General features: G+C 45.5%; 1 protein-coding gene across 1 annotated transcript; it reads left to right on the top strand.

Moving 5' to 3' along the window:
- The first annotated feature begins 3,941 nt into the window (after positions 1–3,941).
- Positions 3,942–15,456, top strand: LOC123181026 (long-chain-alcohol oxidase FAO1). Its single transcript, XM_044593236.1, has 3 exons — positions 3,942–4,305; positions 4,798–5,070; positions 13,534–15,456. Exons 1-3 carry the CDS (start codon positions 4,060–4,062, stop codon positions 15,268–15,270), a joined length of 2,256 nt encoding a protein of 751 aa, XP_044449171.1. The 5' UTR covers positions 3,942–4,059; the 3' UTR covers positions 15,271–15,456.
- The last annotated feature ends 626 nt before the right edge of the window (positions 15,457–16,082 follow it).

The raw sequence follows: 16,082 nt of genomic DNA, 5'->3' as shown, positions 1-16,082 counted from the left end.
CATGGTGGAGGAGGACGGCGGTGGATGGGGTGGTGGACGGCGGCGGACGGAGGAGGGTGGGGTGGAGAGGGTGTTTTGGCGCCCACGGAGTACGAATAGGGAAAAGGGAGGTAGAGAGGAAGGGGGAAACCATGTATTCAGGGCGCGCTTGTTTCAAATGCGAGGAAATTTACAAACTTAGCCCCCGTTTCAAATTTCTACTACATCACAACAATATTAGTCGGTTGGGGATAGGACGGTAATCTCGCATACACCGAATATTTGCCGACGAGAGTTTGTTTTTGGCGCCCACCGTGTATGAATATGAATCGGGGAGGGAGTCGATTTCGGCCGAGGACACACTGTGTTTTGGCGCCCACCGTGTATGAATCCGGGTGAGAGGCGGTTACGTCACGTTTGGGTGAAATTACAAACCTACCCCTATCGAAACCTATAGAAATCCAGCAGATAGGCTTTGCATGGCAGGGATAAGCAGTAGTAATTTCCATCTCGCAGATTTTGGTTTCGGGCGGTTACTGCGAACTTCCCCGCTTCGTTCAAATTTTGCAGAGTGCACGTTTACCGTGCCAACTCACTTCGAATCCCATTTGTATTCTATTTTTTTTCGGGCGGGATCCATTTTCAATTGAAATTACATTCTATATACATCATTTTTTATATATACTTTCAAAAGCACAACACCATTTATACATAAATATGGTTTACAAATGGCATGATCTCAGATTCATAAGGTTGTATCCATCAATTTGGATTTTCAAATATTTGAAACCACTTTATGTTGAAATCCAATGTATGCATTCCTCGCTAACTGTCTCCAATTAATGTGTGTTTCATGCGGGGTTTTTTTACTTCTCAAACATGTATAATGTGTTTCACACACGCAACATATAGTAGTGTAATCTCGTTTAGACATTAATTGCATATAAACCATGCATTGTTTGTAACTAAAGAATCTATGGATCACCGATATTGATAAACTATATAACATTACACGTGTGCCCAAATTCAAATGAATATGCATGTTTTATACACCAATTTGCGTTATGATATTATCGATGTCGTGATCTCCAGTTTAAATATTTGAATCCCCTTTAATCCAGATATTCGTCTCATATAGCTATCACTCATGCTTATATAGGACTATCTCTCTGGACCTATACGCATTCATCGTCTCTCAGGTATCTCTCGTGCTACCTGTATGTCGACAATGATCTTTTATCTTTGTAACACACTGACGGTACTTTCTCCCTCGACCTTCATCACTCTATCTCTCTCTAAGTATATCTCGCTCCCTGCTATGTGTCTCTAACTATGATTCTCCATGTGGAATCTCTTTCTCTCACACAAACACAAAACTTTGTCTCCCGGGGTCTCATTTCTCTCTACTATTCCCATGTGTGCCACTCGCACACCCCTCATACAGAGATGTCTTTCGCTCCTTAGATATGAGAACCTACGACTCTTCCTCTTAAATATCACTTTCTCACACACAAACACAAACTCTGTCTCTCAGGGTCTCATATTTCTCCATTGTTCTCTTGTATGTCGCTCACACACACTCTCTCTCCCTAGATATATCTTGCGTTCCCTCATATGTCTCTCTAGCTATCACTCTCGTTGTGAAATATCTTTCTCTCTCGCAGACACAAAACTCCGTCTCTCGGGATCTCATTTCTCTCTGATATCTGTTTGTATGTGACTCACATGCACCCTCTCTCTATCTCTCTCACACCCACACACATAACTCAGCCTTCTGATCCACTCGACTACTATCTCTAACGCACACTAGCTAGCATCTTTATCTTTCTATTTATCTGTTTCTCCATCAACCTTCTTTCTCACCCTCACTCTTGATTTCTATCACGCACACTACATATGTTTCTCTCTACATGCAGTCAAGTGCCCTCTCACACACATATATAACTTCACCCTCTGAACCACCCGGCGGTCATCTCCAACACCCAAACTAGCAGATGTCCCTCTAGCTAGCATCTCCATCTTTGTATCCATCTGTAGTTTCTCCGTCAACATTTCTTTCTCGCGCGGAGTCTTGCTTCCTATCACCCACACTATATATATATATCTCCATATATATGCATTTATAGGTTGATCTCTTTTGCACAATCGTTGTGCCTCACTCCCTCTGCTAGCCGTAGATGCATGCTCCAGCCCACGCCACTCTCTCTTAAAGACAAAAACACATGCTCAATTGTTGGGCCTTCTTCCCTGCATTCTCACATGCATGCATATTGTCATACCGATCCGTCTCTCCCATGTCCTTGATCTTATGACTTATGTCTTCTTTCTTTTATCTCAATCATGCGCGCGCGCACACACACATCCCATGTATACATGTATACCTCTCACACATGCACGTTCAAGGTCTCTATGTCTCCATACGTAGTTAATTACCCTCAATCCTAACGCCACATCGAATCGTTCTCCTCTTGTGTGCACATAACTTCCGCCTGGATGGGTAAAACACACACTCACACTTAACAATCTCCTTCTAGCTACCCCCCCCCCCCCCCCCGCCTCTCACTCTTCCCCTGTATCCCCGAAACCAATAAGACCATCCCTTTGTTTAATTCCTGCCTCCATGCACCATCGATATATAGTAGTCTTCCTCGGTGTCTCTCGAACAAACAAGTTCTCTCGATGTCGACTCCTCTCACGCGCACACACCTTTTCTTCCCTCTCTACGAGCATTTTCTCTCTCGCACCCCATCGTTGGTGGCCTCTGCCATACACATCACCTCTCTATGATGAAGCCATGCACACTTAAATTACACCCGCCACCGAGGACCCCGCGACACACACACACACAAACACACACACACACGCACACGCACGCACGCACACCCACCCACCCACCCCCCCATGGGCTGGTCCGAATTGAACTAGGAGGGGGGGTGCCCCCTCCTTCCCTTTCCCTCCTTCTCCCAGTTGGAATAGGAAAAGAGGGGGGTGAATCCTACTTGGACCGGGAGTCCAAGTAGGACTCCTCCCTATGGCGCGCCCCCCTATGGTCGGCCTTCTCTCCTCCCCCTCCTTTATATACGTGGGAGGGGGCACCCCATGGACACACAAGTTTCTCTTGACCGTGTGCGGTGCCCCCCTCCACAGTTACACACCTCGGTCATATCGTCGTAGTGCTTAGGCGGAGCCCTGCGCTGGTAACTTCATCATCACCGTCGGCACGCCGTCGTGCTGACGGAACTCTCCCTCGGCCTCAACTAGATCAAGAGCTCGAGGGACGTCATCGAGCTGAACATGTGTTGAACGTGGAGGTGTCGTACGTTCGGTACTTGGATCGGTTGGATCGCGAAGACGTTCGACTACATCAACCGTGTTACTAAAGCTTCCGCTTTCGGTCTACGAGGGTACGTGGACACACTCTCCCCGCTCGTTGTTGTGCATCTCCTAGATAGATCTTGCGTGATCGTAGTTTTTTTTTTTGAAATACTGCGTGCCCAACAGTATGTTGGTGCAAATCAGGATACATCATCAAACTTGTAGGTGTACGCGTGTAGCCATAGAGGTCGCTAGGATAGTGGTTTTCGGGTTGATTCATGTATTTGTTTTGTTAGGCTCTGTTGAATATAATATAATAAAGATGGTTGTGTACATCCTTGGATGCAGATGCTGGATGTTTAACCTCTTTTTCGAAAGAAATTATAATATTGTAGGAGTATTAGTCAATTTATCCAATGATGTATATTAGGTGTGTGCGCTTGTGTCTGCGTTCGCACTGTGTGAAAAAACAGATTTCTTTTTTTTTGTTAGCCGTCGAATATTTTTATCCGATGATAGCAAAGGTTTCGCCTTCTTTTCGAAAAAAACTCGTTGATTAGCTAGATGGATAACAGACCGGAAGTTTCCGTGCTCCGTCCCTAGTTAGCTGGTGACCGGTATTAAATAACGAGATTGACACCTATCAACTCTCGATCTATCTATCTATACAGACGGACGAATGCGCGCGCAAAGCCACAGGGAAGTCTAGTCGTGGAACCTGAAAACAGGGTCCGGCGCTAGCTGCTCTGCCCGCGGTGGTAACTGATGGCGGCGCCGGAGGGGGAGGAGAAGGCGCCGACGGGACACCCTCTGCTCCGGGTGCTGAGGCGAGACAAATACACGCACGGGCTCTACCCGGCGCAGATGGAGGCGCTCCGGGCCATGTGCGGCGCGCTCATCCCGTCGCTGCCGCCGGAGGAGGCCCTCGACGGGCGCAGGGACACGCCACGCGACAAGGACCTCGAGCGGTTCTACCTCGCATCCGGCGCCGACTCCACCATTCCCGACGAGGTGATCCATCAAGCTCATCCATATACAACTGTGTTCCTACCTTACGTACGCGGTTACTGCCTTGTTCATCCATAGTAGTATTTGATTTGATACTCCGTCCGCCAAAACTTTACCGATATGACCGCTCGTCAGCAGAATAATCTAGATTACCATTATCGGCTACGCGACTCTCATCTAAGCGGAACCGGACCCCGCCCGTCTCCTATGCGCGGAGATTAATTAGGCGTACGTGATGCTGCCCTATCCCACGCTGACGCTGGCACATGTGTAATTGGACTACATTTCAGTTCGTACGCGTGTACAGTACGTAGTTTGGTAGGAGTAAATAAATATTTCATGGACAAATGGGACTGTTCACTCAGGTACGTATACAGTATAGTTTTTTTTTAACTCCACTATAGTGCTTTGTTGCCTTCAATTCATCCAGCCACCAGGCATGATTTAGGAGTACATAATGATGCTCACAAATTGGGCGATTGGTTTCCGTGCAAGGTTGCGGAGCTGGCCTTCACCCGGTGCGTGTGGGAGGCGGGGGTGCTGGTGCACGTCACGCTCTGGCTACTGTGCACGCGGCTCGGCACGCTGGCGCTGTGCGGCCGGCTGTGCGTCTCCGGCGAGTTCCCGTACGTGCGCCGCTTCGCCGACATGCCGGTGGGGCGGCGGGAGGAGGCGCTCAGGCGGTGGACCAAGGCGCGGTGGCTCATCCTCGTCAAGATCGCCTTCGCCATCGTCAAGAGCCTCTGCTTCAACGTCTTCTACACCAAGGTGCTTGCTTAATCCTGCTTGCTTGGATTGGATGATTATGGGTGGGTGGTTCTACCTTGTCCACGGATCAACTGGGTTGGATCGTACACGTGATTAGACTACTACAGGACGAGCTAGGACGATTGCGTGACCGGTCGCATGCCCGTCCACTGTCCTGGTAGTTACAGCAGTGATGGCACTGCTTGGCGCCGCAGGACAAGACACAATTACAATACTTATTGCTTTGCTGCGCCAGCGTAATTCCATGATTGGACCATCTAGGTCACTGTCGGGCCACGTGCCAAAAGACTGACAGGATGCTTTGGACTCGAGGCTTCTTCAGGCTTCTATGTTGCTTTTCGTATTACTAGCCCCTGATCTTGTAAATACTTAATAAAATAGATGCATACATCAGTCAATCTTTTTTTTTAAAGACTGTATTACTACCTCCTTGTTTACTTGCCCCGTGGTCATATTTTAATCATGACTTTAATAATAATAATAAAATATAAGTTATATAGTAATAATATCACTAAAGCGATATTCAAATACTAATTCATAATATATATTTTTATGACATGCATTAGCATTTTGCTAGCCAAATACGTGATCATATACTGCACTAGTAGCTCTGTGGTCACTGCTTTGATCACTTCATCGATCACCTTCGCTCGGTAGCGGGTCCAATGTAAGAAAATTACACTTGAGAGGCCACACGCTTCTACAATCGGCAGCTCTTGAGATTAGAGTTTTAGGCTCTGTGATGTGGGTAATTAGGCCCATTTCAATGCACGGGTGCTTAGATGAAGTGCTAATAAGTGCATGAAAAAGTTCAGCAACTAAAGTTATCAATGCATAGATGCTTAGCTTGTTGTAGCTAAATCTTTTTCATTTAATTATTTAGCAACTAGGTCTTTTTTTGTTCATAGGACAATGCCTCTTTTGGTTCAAAGGGTAGGAATATCGTAGGAATAAAAAAATTACAGGAACGATATGTCATGTATCTCAAATTTTATTGATGAAAAAGGGTTTCTCCCCACTTTATATTACAAAACAACCAACCGATACAACCAGCGATAGGTGTTGGGTGGAAGCAGCACAGACACGCCCAAAAGAACCGAAAGAGAAAGAACAAAGGAAACAAATGCACACAACAGCGGATCGACAAAAGAAGAAGAAGCCTCGCGACCATTGTGCCCACCGGAAGTCTCCCACCGCGTTCCTAGACTCCGAAGCGCGGGTACCAATCAACACCTCTAAGAAGGGACGCGACGATGACGACGTTGCTGCCAAGGGTTTCCCTGGTACGCGGCGAGGAGAGTGGAAGGGTAGCCCCGACGCCCTCCAAGAAGGTCCGGCGGCACCCTCAGGCGCCACCACGTCGGTGTCGGACAAGACGGCCTGGATTTCTTCCGATCCCAACCTTCACCTCGGGAGCTCCGGAGCCCGCCACCAAACCGACCACCACCATGCGCCAACATGGTCTTGAAGCTTCCACGCCGTCTCACCACGGCACCACGAAGTGAGGTCTGCACACCGAAGCCGAGGAGCCGGGACTAGAGGCGGCACCACCGTGAACACGCGGGAGGGCTCAACCTCCACTGTCAACGACGGTAGCCGACTGGACACGATAGCAGGAGCATACCAGGCCCGTGGGCCCATAGGCCTGGCCGGGCCCTCATAGGCCCGTAAAGCTCCCGCCTTCACGCTGCAACAGGCACGTCGGCGGCGGCATCGCCCCCGGTCCGAGCTGCTGCTCCTCCCCCACCGCGCAGAAGGCAATGAAGTCACGTCGGGGGCCTGCAAGGCCCAGATCTGAGCCGGGGGCGCGCTGCCGACCACCCCGCGCCACCAAGCCGCCCCGCCGCCAAGGAGCCGCGCCGCCACCTCGTCTGCCGCCGGCCACCGCCGCTGGGTTGCTGGACCGCAGTCAAACCGAGGAACACCGCCACTGTCCCCTGCCCCTGGAAGGGGAAACGGGCGCGGGGGACAGGAAGTCCCGCCGTCGCCGACACCACCCGGACCAGCACCGGGGGCGACCGCCAGCGGCGGCAGGGGAGGAAAGGGGAGTTGCCGCCGAGGAAGAAGAGGGAGGCGCGCCGCCCCGGCCAGCTCCCGGGAAGGCGGCGTAAGGGTTGATCCAGGAGGGGGAGGGAGGGCAAGGCTGGGTCCGGGCGGCCAGCGACGACGTCGGCGCGGGGGCGGAAGGACGGCCGGCGGCGGTGGGAGCTGGGGGAGGAACCCTAGCAAGAGCCTGGGTCGGGGGAAGGGTCGCTCGTAGTGTACGTGCCTATCTCAAACTTTATTACCAGAAATAGGAAAAGAGATGTCCTTTAATTTACATCATATAATTTTTTTATTGAGTTTAGTCTAATGTTTTTTTTTTCTTTTGAAATGCGAATAATAGTAATATTTTTTTATTCACATGGTCATCAAAGTGCTCTCTCCTTCCTTAATTGTTATCAGTTCATGTGTTTGCCTATGTGGCATGCTAAGCACACTAGGAACTACTAAATATATCTATCTATAAATAAAGATACTAAGCTCCCTCAAATTGAAGCGCTATGATGCTTCGAGGGTCGTGGGGTCACCGGGGCCCTTCGCGTAAGTGTGCATTGTTTAGTTTCTTTTCTTTTTTTTATTTTTATTTTTTCATGTTTTAATTCACGAGCACTTATTAAAATTTGTGTACTTTAAAAAACATAAACATATTTTTTCCAAATTCTTTAATTTTTAATCAATTTGTGGATATTTTTAAAGTTCACGGTTAATGAAAGTTTGTGAACGTTTTTAAAATTGAATTTTTTTTATTTTGCAAACATTTTTGAAACCATGAATATATTTTAAATTCATGAAAGTTTCTGAAATTCATTGTTTTTAAAAGTCATAATATTTTTAAAGTTCCTTAAACATCATTTAATATAACTAATATTTTTAAATTAAAAAGCCAGGAAAATTTTTCTAAGCTAGAATTGGGGTGAACAAAAAAAATAAACGAGTGAGGAGCAGTGAGCCAAGCTGAGCGAGTAAGAGCTTCATGTGCTGACCCATGTGAGCGTCAGAGTAGCAATTCTATAGGTTTAGCGTGAAATAAGAACTTCCAAAAGGTTCACACAATCACTACCGGGCTGACAACAAGGCCAAAATGTGCAAAGACTTCACAACCACACATCAAATAACTCCAACATCAAGCCAACATGATATATGAACAAAAAAACACCACCAATAAAAAAATTAAAACACAAACCAAAACAGATAAAATCAAAAAACAACTGATAACAATAATCTATAGATATAAAAAAGTTGGTTTAACAAGTGAAGAACTTTTGTAAAAGTAGATCGCCCGCACTGAGTGCAGATACATGGCCTGTGTACGTACCACCCTGGGCCGGCCAATTTTTACACCTTTTCTCTTTGTGCCTGACGAGATTTGAACCCAGCACATGTACGCTTAGTACAACCGCGGTAACCAACTAGACTACTTTCTTATCGTGTCTAGTTACCTTTCTTTTTTCCTCTTCAAATATAACACTAACTAACTTTAGCCTGTTTTTTTTTTTTGCTTTTTCTCCAAAAGTTTTATTTTCTCTTTGTTTTCCTTTTTCAGTTTCTTTTATTTTTCAAAACTCATGAATATTTTTAAACATAAACCTTTTCATAAATCTATGAACTTTTTAAATTCATGAAAATTTTCTTAACTCTGTGAGCACAGTTTTCAAATCCACGTACTCGTTTCAACACTTACGAACACTCTTTTAAAGCCCACAATATATTTTCAAATTTGTGAACATTATTTTTCTAAATTGATGAATTTTTTTCAAATATGTGAACGCTTGGGCCAACAGGGGCTCGACGGGAGGGATGCGGTCGCCTAGGTGGGCCAAGGCCTAAGCTTTGTTCTTTTCCATTTCTTTGTTTTTATTTTCTTTTTTCGTCAATCCATTTTCCCCACTTTTGAAATTTATTTTTTAAACCTATTTAAAATTGTAAACATTGTTTATAATACCAAAAAATGTTATTATTTTCAAATATGTTTACAATTTTATAAAGATACTAAGCTCCCTCAAATTGAAGCGCTATGGTGCTTCGAGGGTCGTGGGGGTCACCGGGGCCCTACGCGTCAGTGTGCAGTGTTTTTTTTCTCTCTTTTTATTTTATTTTTTCACGTTTTAATTCATGAGCACTTATTAAAATTTGTGTACTTTAAAAAACATAAACATATTGTTTTCCAAATTCTTTAATATTTAATCAATTTGTGGATATTTTTAAAGTTCATGGTCAATTAAAGTTTTTGAACGTTTTTAAAATTGAAAACTTTTTATTTTGCAAACATTTTTGAAACCATGACTATATTTTAAATTCATGAAAGTTTCTGAAATTCATTGTTTTTAAAAGTCATGATATTTTTAAAGTTCCTTAAACTTCATTTAATTTAACTAATATTTTTAAATTAAAAAGACAGGAATTTTTTTCTAAGCTAGAAGTGGGGTGAATAAAAAAACTAAACGAGTGAGGAGCAGTGAGCGAAGCTGAGTGAGCAAGAGCTTCATGTGCTGACCCATGTGAGCGTCAGAGTAGCAATTCTATAGGTTTAGCGTGAAATAAGAACTTCCAAAGGGTTCACACAATCACCACCGGGCTGACAACAAGGCCAAAATATGCAAAGACTTCACAACCACACATCAAATAACTCCAACATCAACCCAACATGATATATGAACAAAACAACACCACCAATACAAAATTAAAACACAAACCAACACAGATAAAATCAAAAAACAACCGATCACAACAATCTATAGATAAAAAAAGTTAGTTTAACAAGTGAAGAACTTTTGTAAAAGTAGATCGCCCGGACTGAGTGGGATACACGGCCTGTGTACGTACCACCCTGGGTCGGCCAATTTTACACCTTTTCTCCTCTTTGTGCCTGACGAGATTTTAAACCAGCACATGTATGCTTGGTACAACCGTGGTAACCAACTAGACTACTTTCTTATCATGTCTAGTTACCTTTCTTTTTTCCTCTTCAAATATAACACTAACTAACTTCAGCTTTTTTTTTTTGCTTTTTCTCCAAAAGTTTTATTTTCGCTTTGTTTTCCTTTTTCAGTTTCTTTTATTTTTCAAAATTCATGAATATTTTTAAACACAAACCTTTTCAGAAATCTATGAACTTTTTAAATTCATGAAAAATTTCTTAACTTTGTGAGCACAGTTTTCAAATCCACGTACTCGTTTCAACACTTACGAACACTCTTTTAAAGCCCGCAATTATTTTTCAAATTCGTGAACATTATTTTTCAAAATTGATGATTTTTTTTCAAATATGTGAACGCTTGGGCCAACAGGGGCTCGACGGGAGCGATGCGGTCGCTTAGGTGGGCCAAGGCCTAAGATTTTTTCTTTTCCATTTCTTTGTTTTTATAATACTAAAAATGTTATTATTTTCAAATATGTTTACAATTTTATAAAATATATTGGAATTTGAAAAGGTACGTGGTCTACAATTAAGAAATGTTTGCATTTTAAAGAAAAGTTAATAAATTTTGAAAAGGTATGTGGTCTACAATTAGGGTTCAACATAAATTATAGGGAATTTGTCATAGTTTGAAAAAGTGTTCAAGTTTGTAAAATTTCCATACACAATTTGAAATTACAAAAATGTTGACAAATTTCAAGAAATTGTTAGGATATAAGGAAATGTTCATGTTGATTGATAACTAGTGGTTGGGGTGCCGTCCTATGGCGCCGCTTGAGAGGAAGTTGCGCGAATATTTTCATTTAAAAAACATATATAGAGTCCTCGCCTCTGTCTACAAAAACATCTAAGAAAAAAATCTTCACCTTCATCTAATAAAAGAAGTAAAAAAGGAAAAAAAATTACCACTGTAGCCTACCAGCGAGTGCCACTTTGCATAACCCTCCATTTAAAAAATACCAGAGATCCTCACCTCCATCTAAAAAGAAAAAAATACATTCAAAAAGTAATCGACACCTTCATCTAAAAAAGATTCCAAAAGATTTTTCACCGCGGCCAACCAGCTTGTGTCACATGGCATAGTTGGTTGGTCGCTCTTCACGCGTAGCTTAATGGGTTTAGTGACCAATATTTAAAATAAATAAACTTTCAAACTACATGCTCACAGATGCACCTGTTTGGCCTAGTCTAGCACACTCATGTGAACTGATGGTGTTTTGGACTATGGATAAATGGCCTCAACTTCTTCCAGCAGCTTGGCACTGACATATGAGGCATCCATGCAGGTTTGAACGAATTCCGACATCGTATACAAGTTGCGTCACTTTCTGCCATTTATCGGCCATTTTTCACCAAGAAAAACTCCAGAAAATGCAGAATTGTCGAAAACTCGAATAACTTGGTATAGTGCCTTGAATTGGTCATATAAGTTGTGAAATTTTTATGAGGCCATTTGACAGATGTCAAAAAAAAATGTGGTTTCAAATAGACCCTTCTGGCCTACCCAACTTTTGCAAGCATGTGGGCATGCTCATGATAGGCATCCATCCCAGATTTGAACGATTTTCAACACCGATGCAAGTTGCGACATGTCCACCATTTATCTTCTTTTTTGACTGAGAAAACTTCAGAAAATGCAAAATTTATTAAAAACCAAAACAACTTGACATGGTGCCTAAAATCGGTCATACAAGGCCATTAAAAAATTAGGGTTATTTTAAAGATGTCGAGAAACAATGTGCTCTTGACGGAGTCTTCTGGCCCACGGAACACCCACCACTGAACAAGGTGTTTTTTTGGACATTCATGAAATGACCTCAAATTTTGCTAGCAGGTGGGCATTGCTCATGGTAGGCACCCATGTCAGGTTTGAAGAAAAATAATATCTAAAATCATAATTTAAACATGTATTTAATATTGTATTTTTTTCTTTTTCTTGTTTCCGTGTGCGACAAAGGACCGGCCTAGTCAGGCAACCTCCTATGAATAAAGTATTTAATTCATGATTTTTTTTCATCAAATTCCTCAACCTCTTTTAGAATCAATGAACTTTTTCTAATTTCATGAACTTTTTTGAAAAATTTGTTAACTTTTTAAAAATCGATGAACATTTTTCCATTTCGCAAACTTTTTCCCTCCTTGGAGCTAGGGGTGGACAAAAAACCGAGAAACCGAAGATTTAACTGATACCAAAATCGAAAAAACCAAATTTGTGGTTTTTCGTGTTGGTGTTGGAATATTTCATCCACATATAGCGACCAGCGCGCATGCAGCAGGGGCGTCAATTCCATGGACCAAGCTGATCACTTGTACGTAAGGCATAAACTTGTTTTAAGATTTTTGTTGCAGCCTGCATGTACGTGTCTGTAGGCAGTAGACTGTACCGTTCGTGGTTTTAGTCCCACCTCATCTTATATGGAAGGAGGCATAAATCTTGGCTATATAATAGGGTAGTCTCGTTACATGGTTTCTAGTTTTAAAAATTCAAAAAATGTTTATAGATTAAAGATAAGTTCATCGCTTTGAAAAAAATACACGGATGTGACAGAAAAGTCCGTGAAATTTAAAAAATCATCAATTGTTCATGAATTTGACAAAAAAATCATAAATTTGATAAAAGTTCATGAAATTGAAAAAAAATCATCAATTTGAAAAAAAATCATGGTTTTGACCAAAAATCATGAATTTGATAAAATTTTGTGAAACTAAAAGACATTAATTCATCGAAAAAAAGGTTCGTAGATTTAAAAAAACACAAATTTAAGCTAACGAAAAAGAAAAGAGAAAAAGAAGAAGAAATAAAGAAAACTAGAAAAGAATAAAACCGAAGAAAAAGGCCAAACAAAACCAAAAAAGGAAGAAAATTAAATTGAGATGATGCAAACAAGAAGAATAAAAGAATAGCTAGGCAGATCAAGTGAGTTGTCCCATTTGGTTACAGCGGGCGTAAACCAAAAGGTCGAGAGTTCATTTTTTCTAAGAGCATCTCTAACATGCGTCAAAAAACTGCTCCGCGCGCTAAAATTTGGATTTTTTGGCGCCGGACAGCTTCAACAGAAGTTATAAAATAGTGCGCGCGGGCTGAAAAACGCTATCGCATGCTGCAAATTTGAGGCGCCAGATTGCGCGCTTCATAATTTACACTGCGTGTTTTTTTAAACGCGCGTTTTTGAACATTTGATAAAGCAATGTTGGGTCCGGCGCACTAAAAATGCTACAGTGATGCGCTAAAACTATCTTAAGGCGCAAAACTTTTGTGCTGCTGTTGGAGATGCTCTAAATGGGCCAGACCGGATGGAGGGGGTGTGCGCCGGTTTGTTTGACACTACTCCCGATACAAGGTATACGTACACGGCGGGCCACCCATCATAGATACGAAAGTGAGCATGATTTGCAAAAAGTCCCCTTTGTACGTTTAGCAGGGGTTGTCGCGAAGCGGGCCTCTTGTGAAAACTTCACCATTTTAGTTTCATCAAACATTTATCTCTGCTTCCAACGTGCAGGTGGTCGAAAACTCTGAGAACCCATGCTGGAAAGCAACAGGGTTCAGCGTGCCGAACGTGAAAGAGCAACGAAAGAAACATCCGACGGAAGCGACTACCCTGCGGCCTCTGGACAGCGGCGTCGTGGAGACCAGGGAGCTGGACGACGCCGCCCTGCTCACATCACTCGCGGAGAAGGGCCTCGCGGTAAAGCCGGCCACGTCGGGCGATTATCACGCGGTGGAATGCGATGTCGCCATCGTCGGTTCAGGCTGCGGCGGTGGCGTGGCCGCCGCGGTGCTCGCGTCCGCGGGGCACAAGGTGCTTGTCGTCGAGAAGGGAGACTACTTCACCCCCGATGATTACAGCTCAGTCGAGGGCCCGTCGATGGAGCGCCTCTACGAGCAGGGAGGCATCTTCTGCACGTCCAACGTGACGACCGTCTTGTACGCCGGCACCACCGTCGGCGGCGGCTCGGCGGTGAACTGGTCCGCCAGCATCCGCACGCCACGGGAGATCCTGCAGGAGTGGTCGCGCGATCACGGGCTCCCCGTGTTCGGGAGCGCGGCCTACGTGCAGGCCATGGACGCCGTGTGCGCCCGGCTCGCCGTGACCGACGGGTGTCGGGAGGAAGGGTTCCAGAACAAGGTGGTGCGCCGCGGGTGCGAGGCGCTCGGGCTGCCTGTTGACCGCGTGCCGCGCAACTCGTCAGAGGGCCACCACTGCGGGAGCTGCTACCTGGGGTGCCCAACCGGCGACAAGCGCGGCACCGACACGACGTGGCTCGTCGACGCCGTCGAGCACGGCGCGGTGATCCTGGCCGGGTGCAAGGCCGAGCGCCTCATCTTCCAGAACAATAGCGGCAAGAACGGCCGGAGCAAGAAATGCGTCGGCCTGGTGGCGACGTGCATGAGCAACGGCATCACCAAGAAGCTGCGCATCGAGGCCAAGGTGTCCATCTCGGCGTGCGGGGCGCTCATGACGCCGCCGCTGCTCCGTAACAGCGGGCTCAGAAACCGGCACGTCGGCCGGAACCTGCACCTCCACCCGGTGTCCATGGCGTGGGGGTACTTCCCGGACACGAACCAGGAGCCCCAGCTCACCGGCAAGTGCTACGAGGGCGGCATCATCACGAGCATGCACCGCGTCACTGAGCGCACCATCATCGAGACGCCGGCACTGGGGCCGGGGGCCTTCGCCTCGTTGGTCCCGTGGGAATCGGGCCGCGACATGAAGGAGAGGATGCGCCGGTACACGCGCACCGCGCACGCGTTCGCGCTGGTCCGCGACCACGCCGCGGGGAGCGTGTACGGCGAGGGCCGCGTGCACTACAGCCCGAGCCGCGGCGACATCGAGGAGCTCCGAGACGGCCTGCGCCGCGCCCTGCGCATCATGGTGGCCTCCGGCGCGGCCGAGGTGGGCACGCACCGCAGCGACGGGCTGCGGCTGCGGTGCAAGGGCGTGCAGGACAAGGACCTGGAGGCGTTCCTGGACGAGGTGACCGTGGCGAGGGGCCCGATGCAGCCGGGCACGGACACGTGGGCGCTCCTCTGCTCGGCGCACCAGATGGGCAGCTGCCGGATGGGCTCCAGCCCCAAGGAGGGCGCCGTCGACGGCAGAGGCGAGAGCTGGGAGGCCGAGGGCCTGTACGTCTGCGACGGCAGCCTCCTCCCGACTGCCGTTGGTGTGAACCCCATGATCACGATACAGTCTCTCGCCTACTGCCTCTCCATGGACATCGCCGAGTCCTTGGCGTAGAGCGGGAAACAGCAGTGGAGCATGTATGATGTGTGTTGATTGTTGGTTAATCAAGTGCAATCCGCACAGGTACACTGTCCACAACTGCAGCTGATTCATGACACATTTGTATGTAATTGCTTTTTTTTACCGCAAACATTTTCATGTGATTGTTGGTTCAATTGTTGATGTTCAATTGTTTTCTTACTCACCAGGTTAGAATTAACGAGCTGTTGGCTAGTTACGAGCCGGCTAGCTAAGCTTGAGCTTTAACTCGTGACCGCTGAACTCGGTATAACTTAACGAGGCAAAAAGCCCTGCTCGATTATGTTGGTTTGAAGCTTGTAATCTTTTTTTTTAACTGTTGAAGCCTATAAGCTTAACAAGCTTGCGGGGAAATCAATTGATGTGGGGATGCGCTTATGGCCGAGGCACTGGTCTTACTGTTTGGTCTCAATTTGACAAATACAGTCGGTTGTAACCGCATAGAGGTGAACTTCGATAACTTTGAGGTGACAAAGATAAAGAAGAATGAAGGTCGCTCTTTCGGTCTATCGGTGACAGTTTTTGATGATATATCACATTGCGTATGACTTTTCGCATATTATGTTTGAGCATGCTCCCAAAAAGTCTAATTGTGCTGCCCATGATTTAGCCAAACTAGATAAAAATACTGTGTGAGGGGTGGATGGAAGATCCACCCGTAGAAATTGTTGATGCTCTTGTAAAAGGTAACACGGTGATCATGTTGCAATAAAGAGTACTTTGATGTCTAAAAGAAACTGAGACCAATTAAGAGTAAGCTACAAGGTTCGGTCTATGCCCCGATTGTG

Source organism: Triticum aestivum, chromosome 1D, assembly GCF_018294505.1.
Source record: "Triticum aestivum cultivar Chinese Spring chromosome 1D, IWGSC CS RefSeq v2.1, whole genome shotgun sequence".
Lineage (NCBI taxonomy): Eukaryota > Viridiplantae > Streptophyta > Magnoliopsida > Poales > Poaceae > Triticum > Triticum aestivum.
The sequence above is the reverse complement of the archived record's forward strand: the minus strand, read 5'-3'. Positions and strand labels throughout refer to the sequence as shown.